Source organism: Nyctereutes procyonoides, unplaced genomic scaffold, assembly GCF_905146905.1.
Source record: "Nyctereutes procyonoides isolate TBG_1078 unplaced genomic scaffold, NYPRO_anot_genome, whole genome shotgun sequence".
NCBI lineage: Eukaryota > Metazoa > Chordata > Mammalia > Carnivora > Canidae > Nyctereutes > Nyctereutes procyonoides.
This window is the reverse complement of record NW_026575120.1, coordinates 19,603,433-19,624,720: the sequence shown is the minus strand read 5'-3', so window position 1 is coordinate 19,624,720 and position 21,288 is coordinate 19,603,433. Positions and strand designations below refer to the sequence as shown.

Below are 21,288 nucleotides of genomic sequence, written 5' to 3'. Positions count from 1 at the left end.
GGATTCTTTTTTTTTTTTTTTTTTAAATCTCGGAACATCATTTGCTAGAGTTCACAGCTGAAAACAGCAGATAAAAGTTGAATGCATGTAAGACAGAATGAAACGTCCTTAAAAGCTCCTGAGAATATTAAACCAAATAATCTTCCCCTGTTGGCTCGCTCGAGGCAAATTTGTTTTGCGGATTTTTGCTGTTTTTCTTTCCGACAGAGAAACGTGATAGCCCAGATTACCGGAGCTGACCTGGACGGAGTGAAACCGGCGCCGTCCCGGCCCCGATCACTAAGGAGCGCGAGCGGCTCGGGCTCTGCGTCCAAGTCAGGTTCTCGAAGCGCCCGCACCTCACCCCACAAAGTTAGCCCTTCTGGGCTCCGCACACAAAGAACGGGCCGGGGAACAGCGAGCGGACCCCGACACCCGCACACGCACCGCGGCCGGGCACCGCGGCCGGGCGCCACCACGCGAAGGGGTCCCGCCCGGACCGACCGCGAGCCCCGCGCCCGCACGCGCCCCTGCCCGCCGCTCCGGGGTCTCACCGCCGCGCGGCCGCCTTCCATCTTCCATCGCCCGCGCCGCCGCCGGGTCCGGGCCGGGGAGCCTCGGGGAGCCTCGGGGAGCCTCGGGGAGCCTCGGGGAGCGTCGGGCCGGCGGGCGGCGCGCTCTTTGTTGCGCTCCCGGGACGGCCGGGCGGCGGTGGCGGCGGTGGCGGCGGTGCGCACCCTGGCGGAGGATGCCCAGGCCGAGGCCGTCCGTCCGCCCGCGCGCCCCCGAGGCCCCCGGAGACGTCCGAGCGCCGGCGGGGGCGGGGGCCGGGGCGGGGGCGGGGGCGGGAAGGGGCGACTTCCTGGGGGTAGGAGGGGCGGCGCCCCGGGGGAGGGGGAGGGGGAGGGGAGGGGCAGCCCCCGGGGGTGGGAGGGGGAAGAGGCGGCGCCCGGGGGAAGGGGGAGGGGCAGCTGGGGGAGGGGGAGGGGGAAGGGGCGGCGCCCCGGGAGCGGGAGGGGGAAGGGGCGGCCCCCCGGGCCCGGAGCCCACGCGGGGTCCGGCGCGCGCGCCCTCAGGGCGGCCTCCCACGGGCGGGGAGCCTGCCTGCTGCTTTGTGTCCTTGCCGGCAGTTTTCCCACCCTGAGGAAAGTGAGAGGCGCTTTCCGGGATGTTTCCTCCCTGGAAGGGCGGGGAGGGATCCGGGAGGGGGAACCGCGCGCCTGCGCTCCCCGGGGCCGCGGCGGCGGGGGTGCCCCGGGGAGGCGCCTCGGGTCGGGGTCGGGGTCGGGGCCGGGGCCGGGGCCGAGCCGCAGGCCCACCCCCAGGAGGGTCCCCGGGGAGAGCCGCGCGCACCCACCCCCGCCGCAGGCCGGCTCGCCTGCGACCGTGCACACCGAGCGTGCTGCAGGCCCGCTCCCTGACGGGCTGCGCGTTCAATCCGAGCGCCAAAGTCCCGCGGCGCGTGCGGCACAGGCGGGGCCTGGAAAGGCGCCCCCGTCTGGGGAAGGGGAAGGGGAAGGGAGGTGTCGGGTCGAGCGCAAGCCCAGGGCTCAGCTCCCGCCAAGTCAGCCCGGAGGTGGACGTCCACGTGGCCAGCTGCACGGTGCTTAGCGTGCGTTTGTGTTACACCTTTATGTCACGAGGACAGTCTTATCGCTAGAAGATACCAAGATAAAGGGAAGTGGCTAAAAAGAAGTTTTGACCTAGCATTAATAATAGATTTAATAATCTCCGCTTAGCTGGAAGTGTGCGGTAGGGAAGGCGGTGGGCGAGGCCCCCGGAGGACATCTCCTGTTCCCGCTCAGTCTCCCTCTAGCGCACCCTTTTGAATCCACCCCAAGAGGGCTGACCCGAGACCAGCTCTCTTGCACGTAATCCACATCTGGTTCACAGGAACGCTCTGCTGTCCCTGGCTTCACTAATTCTGCAAGTGCAGACTAGTCCCAACCACACAGCCGCCGGAGCTCTCTGGCCCTGCCCTCAAACCGTGCTCAACTGACTCCTACGCTGGGTTTCCCGGGAAGCAGCAGTCTCCAATAGCTTTTTGGGACCTGGGTTAGGCCACCATCCTCAGTATTTTCCAGGCACAGGGAACAATTTCAAATATCTACAAGGGGCCCCTTGAAGTCCTTTCACTAGGCTTAAAATTAGAGAGTAGCACCTCCCACCTCCTCCTGATGGGAAGGAGAGCTAGGCTCCCACTCTTCTCATACTCTCACTTTTTTTTATAGATTTGATATGGGTGTAGGACCCAATATTATGGAAGAGGGTCTCAGGACCATTTCCTTAAAAATCTGCATATGGGGTAGAGGTTTGCCTCACATTCACTTTGATATCTATTGCATTGACACTGCAATAGAACCTAAGACAGAGCTTTATTCACCATCCTCTTACACTTCTTAGCTTGAAAGAGTCCAAGTATTTTATCTTCTCACTATAAATATGTGGGCACATAAATATTTACATGGACACTGAAGTATGCACAGTATACATTGTACCAATGGATATAGACTTTTATATAAGTCCCTTTCATTGTCGATTCATTGAAGGTGATGATTCTGAAAGATTGGGCACCCTTGTGGACAGACATCACTGGAAACAATCCTACCTCTATCTGCATCTAGCCCAGTACACCACAACCACATTGTCCATGTTGAGACGCTTCATATTACTTATTCCTCATACATATCCTGTCCAATTTGGTGACTACTAGCCACATGTACCCATTTAATTTAAATGAATTAAAATTAAATTAAAATTCAGTTTTTAGCCATATTTCAACTGTGGCTAGTGACTCCTATATTTAGACAATGCAGACAGAACATTGCCATCTTCATAAGTTCTCCTGACCTTCCTGCCTCACACAGGGTTTGACACATAGGTGGCATTGAATAAATGACAAATGAAAGTTTGGTCCAAGAATACCATGTGATTGCACTAGTTTATTTTTATGAGAAGATAAAGCTTTTTAGTGCAATACTGTGTACCAACTCAACCATTAAAAACAAAAACCAAATCTTTACATAGCTACAGCTGCCTTTCCATTTCACACCTATCTTCACCAGAAAATGCTTCACCATCAGAATAATTGCAGAAAATATTTGGGAAAAAGTCCCTATCCCCCCCCCAAAAAAAAGACAAATCACTTTTTTTCTGAATCGTTCAACAAATGAAAAGGAATTGTTTCAAAAGCAGTATTTGTATTGAAGGGGGAATCCATACAAAGTATTTCTTTGCTGAAATAAGCATTTCACTTATAATATTTTTTACAGAGTAGAAGTGACCTATGGAAATTACCAGTGATGTGTGTGTGTTTGAATTGTAAAAGTAACCAGCCATTTCTCCAAGAATAAAGCATAACATAGTAACAGGCTGCTCTACAGTCTGTAATGAGAGGAGACAGTGAAGATGACCCCAGGGGCCTCCAGAATACTGAACAAGAGTCAAGCAACAGATAAGAGTCTCAGCTCACTCACTGTCTCACCATGGGATGGGAATTTCTAATCTTTAGGAGGCCCTCATTTCCTTTTCTATGACTGGGAAAGATTGGCCTTCCCACTTGAAAAATTGCAGCATTTGGTGATTTAAAGGACTTTAGATTAAAAATATTCTTTATCTTGATGAAGTCCCAATAGTTCATTTTTGCTTTTGTTTCTTTTGCTTTCGTGGATGTATCTTGCAAGAAGTTACTGTGGCCAAGTTCAAAAAGGGTGTTGCCTGTGTTCTCTGGAAAACTGTGTGGAGGTTCCTCAAAGAGTTAAAAATAGACCTGCCCTACGACCCAGCAATTGCACTGTTAGGGATTTACCCCAAAGATTCAGATGCAATGAAACGCCGGGACACCTGCACCCCGATGTTTCTAGCAGCCATGTCCACAATAGCCTAACTGTGGAAGGAGCCTCGGTGCCCATCGAAAGATGAATGGATAAAGAAGATGTGGTTTATGTATACAATGGAATGTTACTCAGCCATTAGAAACGACAAATACCCACCATTTGCTTCAACGTGGATGGAACCGGAGGGTATTATGCTGAGTGAAGTAAGTCAATCGGAGAAGGACAAACAGTGTATGTTCTCATTCATTTGGGGAATATGAATAATAGTGAAGGGGAATATAAGGGAAGGGAGAAGAAATGTGTGGGAGATATCAGAAAGGGACACAGAACATAAAGACTTCTAACTCTGGGAAATGAACTAGGGGTGGTGGAAGGGGAGGAGGGCGGGGGGTGGGGGTGAATGGGTGACGGGCACGGAGGGGGACACTTGACGGGATGAGCACTGGGTGTTATTCTGTATGTTGGTAAATTGAACACCAATAAAAATTAATTTATTAAAAAAAATAAAAAAATAAAACCAAATGTCAACAAAATTTAAAAAAAAATAAATAAAAAAATAAAAATATTCTTTATTTTCATTATCCTCAGTCTTTCTGGCAAGTCTTTAGTGACAATGGCAAATCCCATTGAATGCTCTGAATTGTGACTCCAACAAACTCCAAGCAGATATAGCACTTTCCAGAGGATACAGACCACACCTTATTCATTCATTTATTTTTTGTCTCCAGCGGGGCATATTGCCTCTCAGAGAGGAGATGCTCAACAGATGTTCATTGAATGCATAAATGAATGAAAGAATTCTCTCTTCTTGTTTTAGGAAGGAGTAACAAGTTTAAGAATCTCATTGACTCTGCAGAGAGTAATGTTGGTAAGCACTATCAACAAAGTAGGTAAGAGAACTTTGACTAGAACTCTCATCACAGAATACATGCATTATGAAGTCTTACATTTGAAATTTTCTGTAAATTTAAATGTTTCTGAAAGGAGAGAGATCTACCAGTTTTCTATTTCCCATTATAGACTCTCATTCTAGACAAAACTGCTGAATTACTTGCAAGAAGTGACACATGCCTGAGGCTCAGTTCTGACAGAGTGACTCTTTTTGAGTCACTTCACTTCTAAGATCTGTGAGACCAGCTATTTTGGTCTGTTGATTCAAATAAATCCCATCATGGACCCTGGAAAAAAGGGTCTTTTCCCTCTGATATCAGCTATATTAAGGTACAATTTACAGACAGTAAAGTTCACCAATTTTAAGTGTTATGATATTATGATTTATAAGAAATACTTATTTCATCTTTGTCCTCATTCCTGGCACAGGAAACCCTCAGAATTTCCTAAGTGACTAGAGCATTAAAATGTCTTTTGTTTTGGGGCACCTGGGTGGCTCAGTGGGTTAAGCATCTGCCTTTGGCTCAGGTCATGATCCCAGCATCCTAGGATCAAGCTCTACATTATGCTCCCCGCAGATGAGAAGTCTGCTTCTCCTTCCTCTGCTCCTCCTCTGCCCACTTGTGCTCTCTCTCTAGATCTTCTCAAATAAAAAAATACAATCTTTTTTTCAAAAGTGTCTTTTGTTTTGTTAATGAGGTAACTTTTGGGCCTCACCTGAAGATGGGACTTGTTGCTTGTTGCCAGGAGAACCAACCATGTGACTATAGGGTCCCAACTCACTGACCTCTAGGACGGGGAGAGGCGCTGAAGGTTGAATTGATGCCCAGAACTAATGGTTTAATCAATCGTTTCTGTGTAATAAAAGCCTCCATAAAAAACAAAAAGCACAGGTTGGGAGAGAGTATAGGTTGGCAAATACTTGGATTCTGGGAGAGTGGCTGATTCAGAGAGGACATGGAGGCTTTGTGCCCACTCCCCATACTTTCCCTTTGCATCTCTTCCATCTGGCTGTCACTGAGTTATATCCTCTAATAATAAACTGATAATCTAGTAAGTAAACTGTTTCTCCGAGTTATGTGAACTGCTCTAGCAAATTACCTGAACCTGAGGAGCGAGCTATGGGAACCTCCAATCTATAGCAGGTTGGTCAGAAGCCCAGGTGGCAACCTGGACTTGTGGTTTCTGAAGAAGAGGAGGTGGTCTTGCCATTAGTCTCTTAATGACTGAGCCCTTAACCTATGGGATATGATGCTGTCTCCAGGTAGATAGTGTCAGAATTGAGTTGAATTGTAATATACCCAGCTGGTGTGGAAGAATCAAGAGTCGCAAGCTCTACCCCTGAGCCAGCCAGGTACCTCTCATGCGTGTTCTTATATGGATCTATAGTTTATTCCTCTATATTGTTCAGTAGTGTTCCATTGCATGGATACATAATTTGTTTCTCTACCAGTTGATGGACAGTTGTGTCCGGTTTTAGGCTTTTACAAAAAAAAAAAAAGTATGCATATATATGTTCAAGTTTTATTGTGTATACATGTTCTTTATTGGATAAATACCCAGATGTGGTATTGCTACTTTTATGGTTTATATATGTTTAACTCTATTTTTTTAGAATACCAAATATTTTTCCAAATTGACCATATTATTTTGCATTCCCATTTGCAAAGTGTGAGAGTCCAGTATTCTACACTGTTGCCAACATTTAGTATTATCCTTTTCTATTTTTTAATTTTGGCTTTTCATGTGTGTGGTTAGTAGTTTGACTAGCATTTCTTTTTTTTTTAATTTTATTTATTTATTCATAAGAGACAGACGGAGAGAGAGAGAGGCAGAGACACAGGCAGAGGGAGAAGCAGGCTCCATGCAGGGAGCCCGACGTGGTACTCGATCCCAGGTCTCCAGGATCAGGCCCTGGGCTGAAGGCGGCACTAAACTGCTGAGCCACCTGGGCTGCCCTGACTAGCATTTCTTAATGATGACTGGCACTAAGCATCCTTTTATGTGCTTATTTCCAATTTCTGTGTCTTCTTTCATAAGGTATCTGCTTAAAAATTCTTTTTTCTCTTATGATTTGTGTTTTTAGTGTACAAAGAAATCTTTGCCTAATATAATGTCACAAAGATTTCCCCTATGTTTGCTTCTAGAAGTTTTATGGTTTTAAGTCTTATGTTTAGGGATGCCTAGGTGGCTCTGTTGGTTGTTTGCCTTTTGGCTCAGGTCATGATCCCAGGGTCCTGAGACTGAGTCACACATGGGGCTCCCTGCTCAGTGGAGCCTGCTTCTCCTTCTGCCTGCCACCACTGCCGGCCCGCCCTCGTGCTCTCTCTCTCTTCATCTCTGACAAATAAATAAATGAATTTTATGCTTACATTATGACTTAATTTTTATATTATGGTATAAGTGAAATGTCTTCTCACATGGATATCCAGTCATTCTAATGTCATTCTTTAAAAAATTATCTTGAGATGGGGTAATATAAGTTTTTTAACTTTGTTCTTCCTTTTCAAAATTGTTTTGCCTCCTCTAGTCTTTTGTATTTCCATATAAATTTGAAAGTCAGCTTGTTGATTTCTTTAAAAATGCCTTCTAGGATTTTGATTTGGATTGCAATGACTCCATAGGTCAATTTGGAGAGAATTGAAAATCTCAGCAGCACTTAGTCTTCTGAAACATGAACATGTCATATATATATATACATATATATATATATATATATCCATTTACTTAGGATTCCTTTCATTTCTTTCATCAGTGTTATATAGTTTTCAGTGTATAGTATTTACACATATTATTTTAAGTTTATACCCATTGTCACATAATTTTTCATGATATGTAAATGTTATTATTTTCTTAATTATACTTTCAAATATTCTGCTACTAATACAGAGAAACAAATTTTATTTTTGTGTATTGATCTTGTGTCCTGTGACTTTCCTAAACTGACTTATTCTAACAGTTTTGAAATAAATTCCTTATAATGTTTAACATAGCTGATCATGTCATTTGTGAATGAAGATAATTTTACTTCTTTCTTTATTATACTGATCAGGAACTTTAGTATGATATTAAATCAAATTGGTAAGAATTCTTGCTTAGTTTCTGATCTTAGGGGGGAAGGCATTTGTCTTTCCCTAATAGGTATGTTAGCTACAAGTTTCTGGTAGATGATTTTCATCAGGTTGAGAAAGTTCCCTCCCATTCCCAGTTTGTTGAGAGGTTTTTCTTCTTTTTCTTTTTCTTTTCTTTTCTTTTTTTTTTATAAATTAATTTTTATTGGTGTTCAATTTACCAACATACAGAATAACACCCAGTGCTCATCCCGTCAAGTGTACCCCTCAGTGCCCGTCACCCATTCACCCCCACCCCCCACCCCCTCCACCACCCCTAGTTCATTTCCCAGAGTTAGAAGTCTTTATGTTCTGTCTCCCTTTCTGATATTTCTCACACATTTCTTCTCCCTTCCCTTATATTCCCTTTCGCTATTATTCATATTCCCCAAATGAATGAGAACATACACTGTTTGTCCTTCTCTGGTTACTGTGGCCAAGTTCAAAAAGGGTGTTGCCTGAGTTCTTCTCTGGGATTTTGATGGAATCTTGTCTCACATTTAGATCTTTCATCTATTTTGAGTTTATCTTTGTGTATGGTGCAAGAGAGTGGTCCAGTTTCATTCTTCTGCATGTGGATGTTTTCTTCTTTTTCTATCATGAATGGGTACTGAATTTTGTGAAATGCTTTTTTCTTTTTTTTGGCATCTATTGATATACTCATATAATTTTTCTTTTTTATCCTGTAATTTTGGTGAATTACAATGACTGATTTTCAAATGTTAAATCAACCCTACATTTGAGATAAACCTAATTTGATCACCATATATTATTGCATTAGTCTGCTAAAGCAGCCATAAAAGAATACTACAGTCTTTGTGGTTTAAACAACAAAATATACATTTTCACAGTTCTGAAGTCCAAGATTAAGGAGCCAGCTTGATTAGCTTCCAAAGAGACCTCACTTCTGGGCTTCTAGACAGCCACCTTCTTGCTATTCCTCACATAGTCTCTCCTCTGTGTGTCCACACTCCTGGGGTCTCTTTCTCTTTTAAGGACACCAGTCTTAGTGGATTAGGGTCCAACACTTAGGACCTCATTTAACCTTAATTATCTCCATAAAGTCCCTGTCTCCAAATACAGTCACATTGGGGTTAGGGCTTCAACATATGGTTTTTTGAGGGGACATTCAGTTCATAACAATTCAGTTCATAACAATTATACCTTGTATATGTTGCTGAATTCAACTTGCTAATTATTTTTACTATCATTGCAGTTATGTTCATGAAGGATATTGGTTTGACATCTCCATTCTTCTATCTTTCTGATTTGAATATCATGGTAATGCTGGCTTCATAAAAGAGTTGGGAAATATTTTCTTCTCTCCTACTCTCTAGAAGAGTTAGTGTAGATTCAGTTTTGGTTCTTCCAGAAGTGTTTGGAAATTATAATTTACCTGCAATGCCATTTGGACTTGGAGTTTTCTTGGAGAAGGTTTTTAATTACAAATTAAATTTTTAAAAATATACATATATATGTATATATAATTGAATGTAATAATAACATATAAACTGGGGATCCCTGGGTGGCGCAGTGGTTTAGCGTCTGCCTTTGGCCCAGGGCGCGATCCTGGAGACCCGGCATCGAATTCCACGTCGGGCTCCCAGTGCATGGAGCCTGCTTCTCCCTCTGCCTGTGTCTCTGCCTCTCTCTCTCTCTCTCTCTCTCTGTGTGTGACTATCATAAATCAATAAAAATTAAAAAATAAAATGTGCAGAGTCTATAAAAAATAATAATAATAATAACATATAAACTATATATGGATATCTATTTCAGGTTATCTAATTCTTAAGCGAGCTCCTAAAGAACTTGTCTATTTCATTTACACTGTCAAAATTAATTCAAAAACATTTTTCATAGCATTTTTTTATTATCCTTTTAATGTCTCTATGATCTCTAGTCATGTTCTCACTTTCATTCTTGATATTGGTCATTTGTGTCTATTTTTTCCTTACCAGTTTAGCTACAGGCCTGTCAATTTTATTGATCTTCTCAAAGAATTAATTTTTTGTTACATTTATAGTCTATATTGTTTTTCTATTTCCTATTTTATTGATTTCTATTTTTATTGTTTCTATGTCCATTTTTCTTCTTACTTTGGATTTAATTTGCTTTTCTTTTTCTAGCTTCTTAAGGTTGCAGCTTAGAAAAATCTTTTTTTAAATATTTTATTTATTGGGATGCCTGGTTGGTTCAGCAGTTTAGCCCTTGCCTTCAGCCCAGGGAGTGATCCTGGAGTCCTGGGATCGAGTCCTGCATCGGGCTCCCTGCGTGGAGCCTGCTTCTCCCTCTATGTCTGTGCCTCTCTCTCTGTGTCTCTCATGAATAAATAGATTTAAAAAATTTAAAGATTTTAGTTATTTGAGAGAGAGCACAAGTAGGAGAGTGGGGGAGAGGGAGAGGCAGACTCTCCACTGATCAGGGAGCCCAATGTGGGGCTCAGTCCCAGGACCCTGAGATGACCTGTGCTGAAGGCAGACACTTACTGACTGAGCCACCCAGGTGCCCTACAGCTTAGAGAGATCTTGAATTTAAGCCAACGATGAAGAAAATAAGGCATATTATAAGCAAGTGTAGACTGTAGAAAGGTTAAGAGGTGGGGCATCCAGGCAAAAATACGAAGCCAATATCTGACAGAGAATAATATCTCCAGATTCTGTAAATACTCCCCCAATACACATAGACACACACACACACACACACACACACACACACTACAGAATAACACAGTTTTCCCCAACTCAACATTTATCCTCTCCAGCCCCAAATCAACTTAATTTCTAAACTTTTACCACTCTTTCATTTCTGAATTACTCAAACAGGAGAAATTCAACATGATCATTGCTACTGCCTCTGAGGATCATCCTAACTCTGGCCAAGAAATGTACCTGGATAAGCTGCTTTTCCCTTCAGGCTCCTCTTCTTCAACTCATTGCTAAATGTGGCTCCTTGCTATGGAATAACTATGGCAGAAACAATCCCCTGTGTTTACTAGCCTGTTTTAATTTCCTCCTACACATGTTAGGAAGACTCTATTTCCTAGCCCAAAGGTATCTAGATGGGGCCATTTTATTAGTTCTGGTCAATGAAATGTCAACAGAAGTAGTATATGCCACTTCAAAGCTTGACACCCAAAAATCTTCCTTGTTCTCTTACGTGTTTATGAGGGAGTTGCCAGTGCCCAGAGCAACCAGAACATTCACCAGCATACATTCTGTGAAGTACATGAAATAAACTTCTATTGTGTTAAGCTACTGAAATTTATGGGTTTTTCTATTAAAGCAAGAACATTACTTACATTGATTAATACGTAGCCCCAGTACACATAATCAAGTACCAAATAATAAGCATACTACTTTGAAAGCTATAAGGGAATTCTGTTGTTGGAAGATATGAGAATCATGTATTCTGAAAACAGTTACCAGTTTAGTCACATTTGCCATGCTACTTCTAGGAATAAAATCACAGTGAGGAACAGGGTAGTGATATGACTAATTTAAACTCATTCTTTTATCTACCCTGTTGAACTGCTTTTTGTTGTTTGACACAATAAAGTCAAGAATAATCTGAAAAAGTACTAAACACATATGTAGGTGAAGGTATTCCCTCACTTCTCAACAAATGATCTAAAAGCTCTCCAATAAGGAGACTTAGGATGAAAATTCATTAACAAGTATGTTAGATTCATCATAGTGTAGATAAGTGCTACTTGTGAAGAAAGTGGGTGACATTCTGATGACAGGTTTGTTTCTGCATGTTAACTAAATGGGGGTAGAAAAATAAAACCATGAGTAAGGGATTCAATCAACTTTGTAGACAGAACTAAAAGGGACATTAGAGATTATTTAACTCAATTTCTTTATTTTACACATGAGGAAACTCTTATGCACTCTTGGGATAGGTTGCAAGGCAATTGTTCCAGTCAAGTCATCATAACATTTTACTATAAAAATTTAATAATTGGTTTCCTGCCTTGTTAATTTTCCCCATTCTCACTGGTGTGAGGTGGTATCTCATTGTGGTTTTGATTTGTATTTCCCTGATGGCAAGTTGGAGAGGATGCGGAGAAAAGGGAACCCTCTTACACTGTTGGTGGGAATGTGAAATGGTGCAACCACTCTGGAAAACTGTGTGGAGGATCCTCAAAGAGTTAAAAATAGACCTGCCCTACGACCCAGCAATTGCACGGCTGGGGATTTACCCCAAAGATACAGATGCGATGAAACGCTGGGACACCTGCACCCCAATGTTTATAGCAGCAATGTCTACAATAACCAAACTGTGGAAGGAGCCTCGGTGTCCATCGAAAGATGAATGGATAAAGAAGATGTGGTTTATGTATACAATGGAATATTACTCAGCCATTAGAAACGACAAATACCCACCATTTGCTTCGACATGGATAGAACTGGAGGGTATTATGCTGAGTGAAATAAGTCAATCGGAGAAGGACAAACATTATATGTTCTCATTCATTTGGGGAATATAAATAATAGTGAAAGGGAATAGAAGGGAAGGGAGAAGAAATGGGTAGGAAATATCAGAAAGGGAGACAGAACATGAAGACTCCTAACTCTGGGAAACGAACTAGGGGTGGTGGAAGGGGAGGAGGGCAAAGGGTGGGGGTGACTGGGTGACGGGCACTGAGGGGGGCACTTGACGGGATGAGCACTGGGTGTTATTCTGTATGTTGGCAAATTGAACACCAATAAAAATAAATTTATTATTAAAAAAATTTAATAATTGGATATATCCAATGATCTACTCTATTTTAGAGAAATGATCACTTTTTGAGGGGAGTCCCTATTGCCACTCCCCACAACTTGGAATGGGATTCTCAGGCCACTGGACACTTGGAAGGAGGGGACCAATGGAGGATGCCAACCTGAAGCCAATGAGTCATGTATCCTGATCATTTTATTCCAATTACCATCTTCATTTGTCAAATGAATTACAAATAAAAATTCTTTTACCTTATAGAAAAGACATTAAGATTTGTGGAGCAATTTCTATGTTTTAAAAATCAACATTTTATCATCTTACACTACCCCCAACATTTTATCATCTGACACTACCCCCAAAACACACACACACACACACACACACAACCCATATGAGTGATAGTTTATCATCTGTTGTGTTACATGTTAAATATAATATTTAGGGACAAATTGAAAGCCAAGTTGACTTATTTTATAATTTAAGTTATAAATTTGCTGTGGAATTTTTTCAGGTAGGAAAATATTTTCAAAGAAAGTGTTAGTAGTTTTGTAGTTGATGGATATTCAACATAATGTCAGAGTGTAGAACTTGCCTCTCATTTTGTTCTGAATATAAGTTGAATAAGCCCACATTTTAGCTACATAAATTCTGAAACTATAAACATCAAAAAGGAGGGCTATTTTAATGCTCTAAAATTTGTCATTTGGTAAAAATGCCACATAGATGTCTCACACACACGCACCGAACAAGAGGGATTTATCTTCAAATCCATTTTGTTCCGAAAAATGACTTTTTAGTTATTCTTGAATATGAGATTTTCTCCTTTAATTTTTTTCTCATCTGTGGTTTACTAAGGAAAGTGCCCATACTGGATAGACTAGTTTATATTGCCTACGCAGTAATAGTGCTTCTAGTAAATGATTAATTCTACAATGGCTATCTGTAAAAGGACATTTTTTTCTCTTACTATCTATTTTGGCCTTCAAACTTTAATTTTTATTTTCTCTGAAGAATAATTTTTGCTGCATTTGAAGGATCTGTGTAGATGTAGGCTTGAAGGTAAAAGAACAGATTTTAAACCTCCTTTCTTTCTCTGCTTTGTGCTCTTCTTTTTCTTCTGTTTCCATTCTCTTCCTGTACTGTTTATATTGAGCCTTTTACCCTTGCCTTAGTTACCTCTCCAGGATTCACTTTCTCATTTCCTGTGCCCTTGGCTCCGTCTCAGCCTCTCTTGAAGGCTCTTAGTCTGTTCACTGCTCCCTTTTGTCATAGTAACAGCCACACTCCTAGGAGTAGCAGTCTCAGGAGTGGCTGGGACCAACCCAACATCATGTCCCACAAACAAGCCCCGAATGTTGTGGATTTCAGCAGCTCTGTGCAACTAGACCAGAGTTGTCACCATGCAGTATTGTTTAGAAAGAAGGAAAGAAAAATGGGAAAAAGGATGGGAAAGAAGCTCCTACTGTTTAAAACCTAGATCAGTTCCCTGCTTGCTCACTGACAGAAGACTCAAACGACAAGGTAGAGGTTGATATAAATATTTAGGGAAATGTGATTGTGACATCAAACATTCTGGATGTTAAGGGAAGTAATTTGTAATTTTAAATACAGTGAGCCACAGACTTAGGGAAACCAGTTGGAAAAAAAATCTCCACTTAAAATGACCTAAGGGGTCTCAGAGGAAAACCTAGTAGAGACTAGATTGTTAAAACAAGTGGATTTTTCCCCCAGAATTATGGCTATTTCAGAGCAAAAGTCTGAAAGAGAAAAGTTTGCTCCATATAATTAGTATCATTTAACCAATAATACCATGTCACCAACGTAGTCAGTCTCCCAAGCATTACATTATAGAAAGAATCCAGTGTAGAAAAGGCTGAAAGATAAAAGAAATCTTTCCACCTTCCCTTTCCAAAAAATCATATGGACCCAGGAATCACCTATTTCAATCTCACCCTCAAGTGGAAAGCCCTTCTACAATATTTTTAACAGGTGACATTACTTCTGGTGACAGAGAAGTAAGTCATTGCCTCACAAAGCAACCCATTCCTTTTTTAACAACCTTCCACTAATGAAGTGCTGACACTCATGCACTCTTCACTGTATACAAGGCATAGGCCTGAGTGCATTCTCAGTGCTTTAATTTAATCCCCACATGACCCCGAGCAGCAGGTCTGTGGCTTAGAGTAGGTAGCCTGACTTATGGAAGGGACAGAGTCTGGATTTAGGCCCCATCTGACTCCAGAGTGTTTGCCATAACCATAATGCCATGATGTCTTAGACCATATTTTCCCCAGAGTTTCCACCGTGCACCTTGGTCTGGATCCTAGAGGACAAATCATCAGTCCAATTTGTCTTTCCCTCCAATAACCCTTCAGACACTTGAAGATGGTGACTGGGTCATCTTCCCACCCTTCCCCTTAACTCTTCTCTTCACTGTTAATTTAACAGCAGATTTTTTTTCAGCCTCTGTAATTCTGATGACCCTCTTCTCAGGATGGGTACCCAGGAAGAAACATAATAGATAAGATACAGAGTAATAATTATAGATGAAATTTTCATTTTTAGCTATCCAATTCAGTAACAGAAAAAATTTTTGTGTAACAAAAAATTATCTTTATAAATATCTGCTGTTGCATGTACTTATGTGTACTTGCGAATCTTTTCATTAGTAACATTATAACATAATTGCCATTCTAAACATATTATAGTGCTACGTAATGATGATTTATTGCCCATACTGAATTATGTTTCAGGAGCTAAGAACAGATTTGATGGAGGCAACTATTTCTGTGTATCTTTATTTGCTACCATGGCAACTAATTAAAATAGGTTTGTTTAATTAATTAGTTATTGGTGAAACACTATGAAGATGAAAACTGGTATTAATAGGTGCACAGTGTTTAGTATTGATGCTAGTGTTATCATCATAAATGGTAAAGTGTTCATGGCCAGAATAGATCAGTTCATTTTTTCATTAACAGTCATAATTTCATTGTTGAATTAGGAAGTTTTTTTTTTTAACTTTTCATTTCTTTTCTTTTTTTAAACAAATTAGTTTCTCTTTTATACTTCTCTTGTCCAAATCTTAACCAAAGTTTCCTGATGAAAAAGGAATATCTTCTGATGGTGAATATAGTGTTCAAATACCACTGCTGGGCCTTTTAGTTTCCTAAAGCTGAACAAAGGATATGGAGATTGCCAGGAGTATAAAGCTGGAAGAATTACTACAACATCCCCCCAGAACTATTTCCAGAAATGGCACAAGTGGTTGTTTATGGGGGAGGTTTACATTCCCCCAAATCTTGTTAACCTCCCCTAAATACTACCAATGCTTATGCAATTAGGGTAAAAACAGCCACTTGCCAAGAAGATGCAGCTCCATGACAGCCTGCAGCCTTCCCCTTCTAATAGATTGGCCCCAATTCTGTCCTAGGTTAAAATTCTAGAGCTGCCACTGCCTATCTGCCTCCTGCGGTGACCTCTTGAGTCTCCACAGAGATCTTAAGGGTAAGCTACTATCTTGGAACTTAAAAGTGGGAAGACCTACCAGAGGCCTTTTAACCAGCTCTCTGAATTCTAATAGATAAGGTAATTTACAGATGAGGAAACAGAAAATTCAGATTAGATGAACTCAGAGCTTGTTGGGCTGGGTTGGGTTGGACTGCATCTAGACTAGACTGTAGTAGCATTACGTGGCTGGGGTTGGAAATCTCACCACAGATAGACCAAAAATACCTTTAGCTTTCTTAGCTTAGACCAGATCCATGTACTTCTGGCTAGGTCCATTTAAATGGGCTAAATGGACTATCTTATTGCCCGTACTTGAAATGCTCAGGCCTGGGCTCCTCTTTAGATGATACCTCACCCCATCATCCACCTCGAGTTAGAACAAGCCAGGGGTATGAAGAAGGATGAATTTGCCTTCAATATTTCCCTTCCTTTGATGCTCTGTGCTTCTGTTTCACAACTCTCTAGAACTAACCCTTTTAGCAGTATCTTATGCTCTTTAACATCCTCTGTGCTCCAACCTTTCCTACTGCACATTAGAATTTACCTGTCCTTGAGGTCATTCTACATTACTAACAAAGGACTGTAATAGACAAGTCACTACCAGGGTCTTCAATCCCAGGTTATATATTTGTTTGAAAGAATTCTTCTGTCGGAGTGCTTGGGTGGCTCAGTCAGTTTGAGTATAGCATTCTTTGTTTCAGCGCAGGTCAGGATCTCAGCGTCCCAAGACTGAACCTTGCTTCTGGCTCCCTGCTCATTGGGAAGTCTGCTTGAGATTCTCCCTCTCCCTCTAACCCTCTCATTGTGTGTGTTCTCTCTCTCTCTCTCTCTCTAAAATAGTCTTCTTTAAAAAGAAAAGAAAAAGAATCCTCTGTCCCTTAAATCTAAGGAGTGATAGGGGTGCCTAGGTGATCTCACTCAGTTAGGCATCCCTTTGGCCCAGGGTCCCAGGATGGAGCCCTGCATCAGGCTTTCTGCACAGCAGGGAGTCTGTGTCTCCCTCTGCTCCTTCCCTCATTGTGTGTGTGCTCTCTCTCTCTCTCAAACAAATAAAGTCTTAAAAAAAATAAATAAATAAACCTAAGGAGTGGTTGAATGTAACCATTTCAAAGCCCATGGCAAATCAGTGGGAGAACTTTACATGCTGAAGAATCTAACCTGAGGAAGAAAGGTCTGGCTTGCAATATATCAAATGGGATGCTGTTCAAATACAGCTTATATGAAACTGCCTGCTAAAGACGTTGTAGAGAGAATTCAGAGGAGATTGGGTCAGATGGCCTTTCAGATGACTTCCAACCTAAAATTCTGAAAAGATTGTGTTAAATCAATAGCCACTTGATTCCGTGTTGATCAATGGCAACCTGGAGAGGCTTTCTCACAGCATGTTGTGGAAATCTATTCTTAGCTCTTTGCAGTGCTTATCAAATTTATCAAGCTTATCACTTCAAGTGTTGGAATTATTAGCCAGCATGTGACATTATAAGAAACAAGGACTCAAAACTCTCAACAAGCTGGGACATGGACTGATCTATCAAGGTGACTTTGGAATACATTTTTCTTTATAAAAATATCCATATTTCTTCTCATTCTTATAATCTGTTTTGTGTTCTTATTTCAGAATTTCAAAAACTAAGCACTGTTCCTAAGTTTGTGATCCTTTTTCCTTTCTTTACAGGATTTTTCACTCAAAAGCAAACTTCCTATGGGACACCTGGGTGGCTCATTGGTTGAACGGCTGCCTTTGGCTTAGGTCATGATCCTGGGGTTCTGGGTTGGAGTTCTACATTGGGCTCCCTGCAGGGAGCCTGCTTCTCCCTTTGCCTGTGTCTCTGCTTCTGTGTCTCTCATGAATAAATAAATAAAATCTATTTTTTAAAAAAAACAGTCTTCCCTTGACCCTATTAATTTCCAAAAATTTATCTCTCTCCTTCCTTGATATTCTAAACTTTTACCAAAAGAAATAATAACTAAATTTTTTTTAGGCAGTTACTATGTGTCAAGTACTGGGGTAAACTATTTAAATGAATTATTTCATTTATTTCTCATAATACTTAATGTGATAGATATTAATTTTATTCCTGTTTAATATATGAGGCAATAAGGCATAAAGACACTAAAAATCTTGCCCAAGGGCATACAGTAAATGCTGAAGTCTAGATTTAAATCCAGGCACTTTAATTCCAGAACTCTTAACCATTAAGCCCCTCATCCTTAGTCTCTCAATCCTGAGAAATTTGACTTTTTATCCCACATTGTTGAAACTGCATCTCCTTCTGCCCAGTACTTACCCTACTTGACTTTCCCTATATTGATTTTCTTTCTTCTTTGACTCTGAGACCACATGGATCTTTTTCTTTGCAAATTGCTTCCGTAAGTAAAGATTCTGATCTTTACTTTTTTTCCACCTCTCTTCTTTCCCTGTTCTTTTTCTTCTGTTACTCTACTCTTGGCAATGTCATCCTTTCCCACAGCTGCAATTACAAAGTCAATGCAAGTATCTGAGCTCATTTCTGAGTTTCAGTTTTTACATCTATGGTATATGACATATTAGTCTAAGTGTTCCAGTAACACTTCAAACTCAGCATATCCAAAGTTGAACTTATCATGTTTCCTTTGCCATTTTAGCTATACCACCAACTTCATCTCTTCCTGCTGACTTAAATGAGATGGTGTGGTGTTGTGGAAAAAACACAGATTGGGGAAATTTATAGACATCTTTCATTCCACATAAATTCAGTCTTAAAATGGAAAGGAAAGTTTTCTAATAACAAATATATTCATTCCATCAACATATATAGAATATCTACTTGTGGCACATAGTGAAGAATGAAAGAGACAAAGTCCCTAACTCATGGAGTACAGTAGGGAGGCTGACAATAAACATCCACACAAATAAACACGTATAGAATTGTTAAGTCATTATATTGTACATCTGAAACTACTATAACAGTGTGTTAATTAAAATTGAATATAAAAAATAATATAAAGGAATAATAAAACTATGAAGAAAAATAAAGCAGATCAAGCGTTTATGAGTGATTTGAGGGGACCTATTTTAGTTAGGCTGATCTGAGGAGATGCTATTTGAGCATTGATCTGACTGAATGAGGAAATGTGCCATACACAGATGCATGGATAAAGCTCAGCAGGCACAGGGAGCAGCATGCAAATATCATGAAATGGGAACAGCAAAAAGACCCATGTGGTCAGTGCAGAACACTTAAGAAGGTGAGGGGCAGGAGACTTAGGCAGGAAGCCAGACCATTGGACCTTAAGGCCATAGTAAGAATTCAGATTTAGATTTAAAGCATGGTGGGAATACCTTAGAAAACTTTAAGCCTGAGAATAACTCAACCTGATTACATTTTTAACTGTTCATTTGCTGCAGTATGAAGAATAGATCATGGAGGTTGGGGCAGGACAAGAAAGATAGCAGAAAAGACCTGCTAAGACTCAGTGGGTTAGGTAAGAAATTATGGTGGCTTAGACCAGAATATCAATGCAAATGATGAGTTTGTTGAATAAGCTACTTGTGAAGTACTATGTCTCTTATTGGAAGTATCCAGTAGTTAGGGATGCTGTCTGTGAGTTGTGCTTGGACCACATAGTATGTAAGATTTCTTTAACTTCAACATTTTACATACTGTGAGACTTGATCCCATTTTATGTAGAACCTACCTTATTTACGTTTGTATGGCCCCCTACATCCTGTGAGTCAGAAGCCAAATGGGAACGCATTATCTCAGAGAAGGCTCTTCTGAGTTGGTCTAGCTAATTATCCTATCCTGTCTTTAGTAGCTCATAGGATCCTAGCATGGTAAGGTACACTGCCAAAGTGAATGGGCCCCATTTTATGACACTCATTTTATGTTATCTTATTTTATTTTTTAAAAAAAGATTTTATTGGGCAGCCCCGGTGGCGCAGCGGTGTGGCGCTGCCTGAAGCCTGGGGTGTGATCCTGGAGACCCGGGATCGAGTCCTGCGTAGGGCTCCCTGCATGGAGCCTGCTTCTCCCTCTGCCTGTGTCTCTGCCTCTCTCTCTCTGCGTCTCTCGTGAATAAATAAATAAAATTCTTTACAAAAAATAAAAAAATAAAAAAGATTTTATTTATTTATTTATTTATTTAATTATTTATTTATTTGAGACACAGAGGGAGGCAGAGACATAGGCTCCCCTGAGGGGAGGCTGCTGTGGGACTCGTTCCTGGGACCCCAGGATTACACCCAGAGTGGAAAGCAGATACTCAACCACTGAACCACCCAGGTGTACCTTATTTTATTTTATTTTATTTTATTTTTTACCTTATTTTATTTTTTAAAAATTTATTTTTTTTAATTTTTTTAAATTTATTTACAATAGACATACAGAGAGAGAGAGGCAGAGACACAGGCAGAGGGACAAGCAGGCTCCATGTACCGGGAGCCTGACGTGGGATTCGATCCCGGGTCTCCAGGATCGTGCCCTGGGCCAAAGGCAGGCGCCAAACCGCTACGCCACCCAGGGATCCCTTAAAAAATTTATTTATTTGAGAGACAGTGAGTACACTCATGAGTGGGGAGAAAGGTAGAGGAGGAGGGTGAAGGAGAGGGAGAGAGAATCTGAAGCAGACTCTGGGCTGAGTGCAGAGCCTGATGCAGGGCTGGGGGCTCCATCTCAGGACTAGGAGATCATGAACTGAGCTGAGACAAAGAATCAGTTGCTTAACCAACTTAGTCACTCAGGCACCCTGACACTTTTTAATTATGTCCCCTGAGCCTTAAATTCATGGTAAAAAAAAGTATAAGTTTGTGAGGATTAAATGAGAGAATATATATGAAAACCATAAACTATAAAGTCATATACAAATCTAAGTTACCATTGTTTATTTAAGTAAAATTCAATACAAAAGGTGCGACCAAATATTTTCTCTGTCACCTTGTAACTGCTAGAAATGCTATACCTCTTGAACTTTCCTGAGCTGTACATAAAGATAGCTAAAAGCTGTAAGTCAATATGTATCAGATAAACACACTGGACTATATGCCCAGACAGCTTTTAAATAGATAAGACAACAGTAAGGATGTGTCCCAACATGCTCTGAACAACCAGGATTCCTCTCTGTTGATCTTGTCAGCAAAAATATTCTGATTGATCTTTTCTCATTAAAAAGAGACCAAAAATCTTATTTGCTAATAATATTTTAAAATATGTGCTTTTATAGAGTTAAGTGAATGAACATATTTGAGAAATGGAGACAAG

At 41.0% G+C, this 21,288-nt stretch overlaps 1 protein-coding gene across 5 annotated transcripts in view; it reads right to left on the bottom strand.

Moving 5' to 3' along the window:
• PSD3 (pleckstrin and Sec7 domain containing 3) overlaps positions 1 to 21,288 on the bottom strand; it is a 577,886-nt gene that overhangs the window by 499,271 nt on the left and 57,327 nt on the right. For 2 of the 5 annotated variants that reach the window (XM_055334842.1, XM_055334845.1), the window contains exon 1: positions 534 to 776. The exons of the other annotated variants lie outside the window; for them this stretch is intronic. In XM_055334842.1, coding sequence (XP_055190817.1) covers positions 534 to 554 — 21 coding nt within the window. In that variant the 5' untranslated portion in view covers positions 555 to 776. Of the gene's footprint in view, positions 1 to 533; positions 777 to 21,288 lie in introns of those variants that run through there. 5 annotated transcript variants of the gene reach the window in all.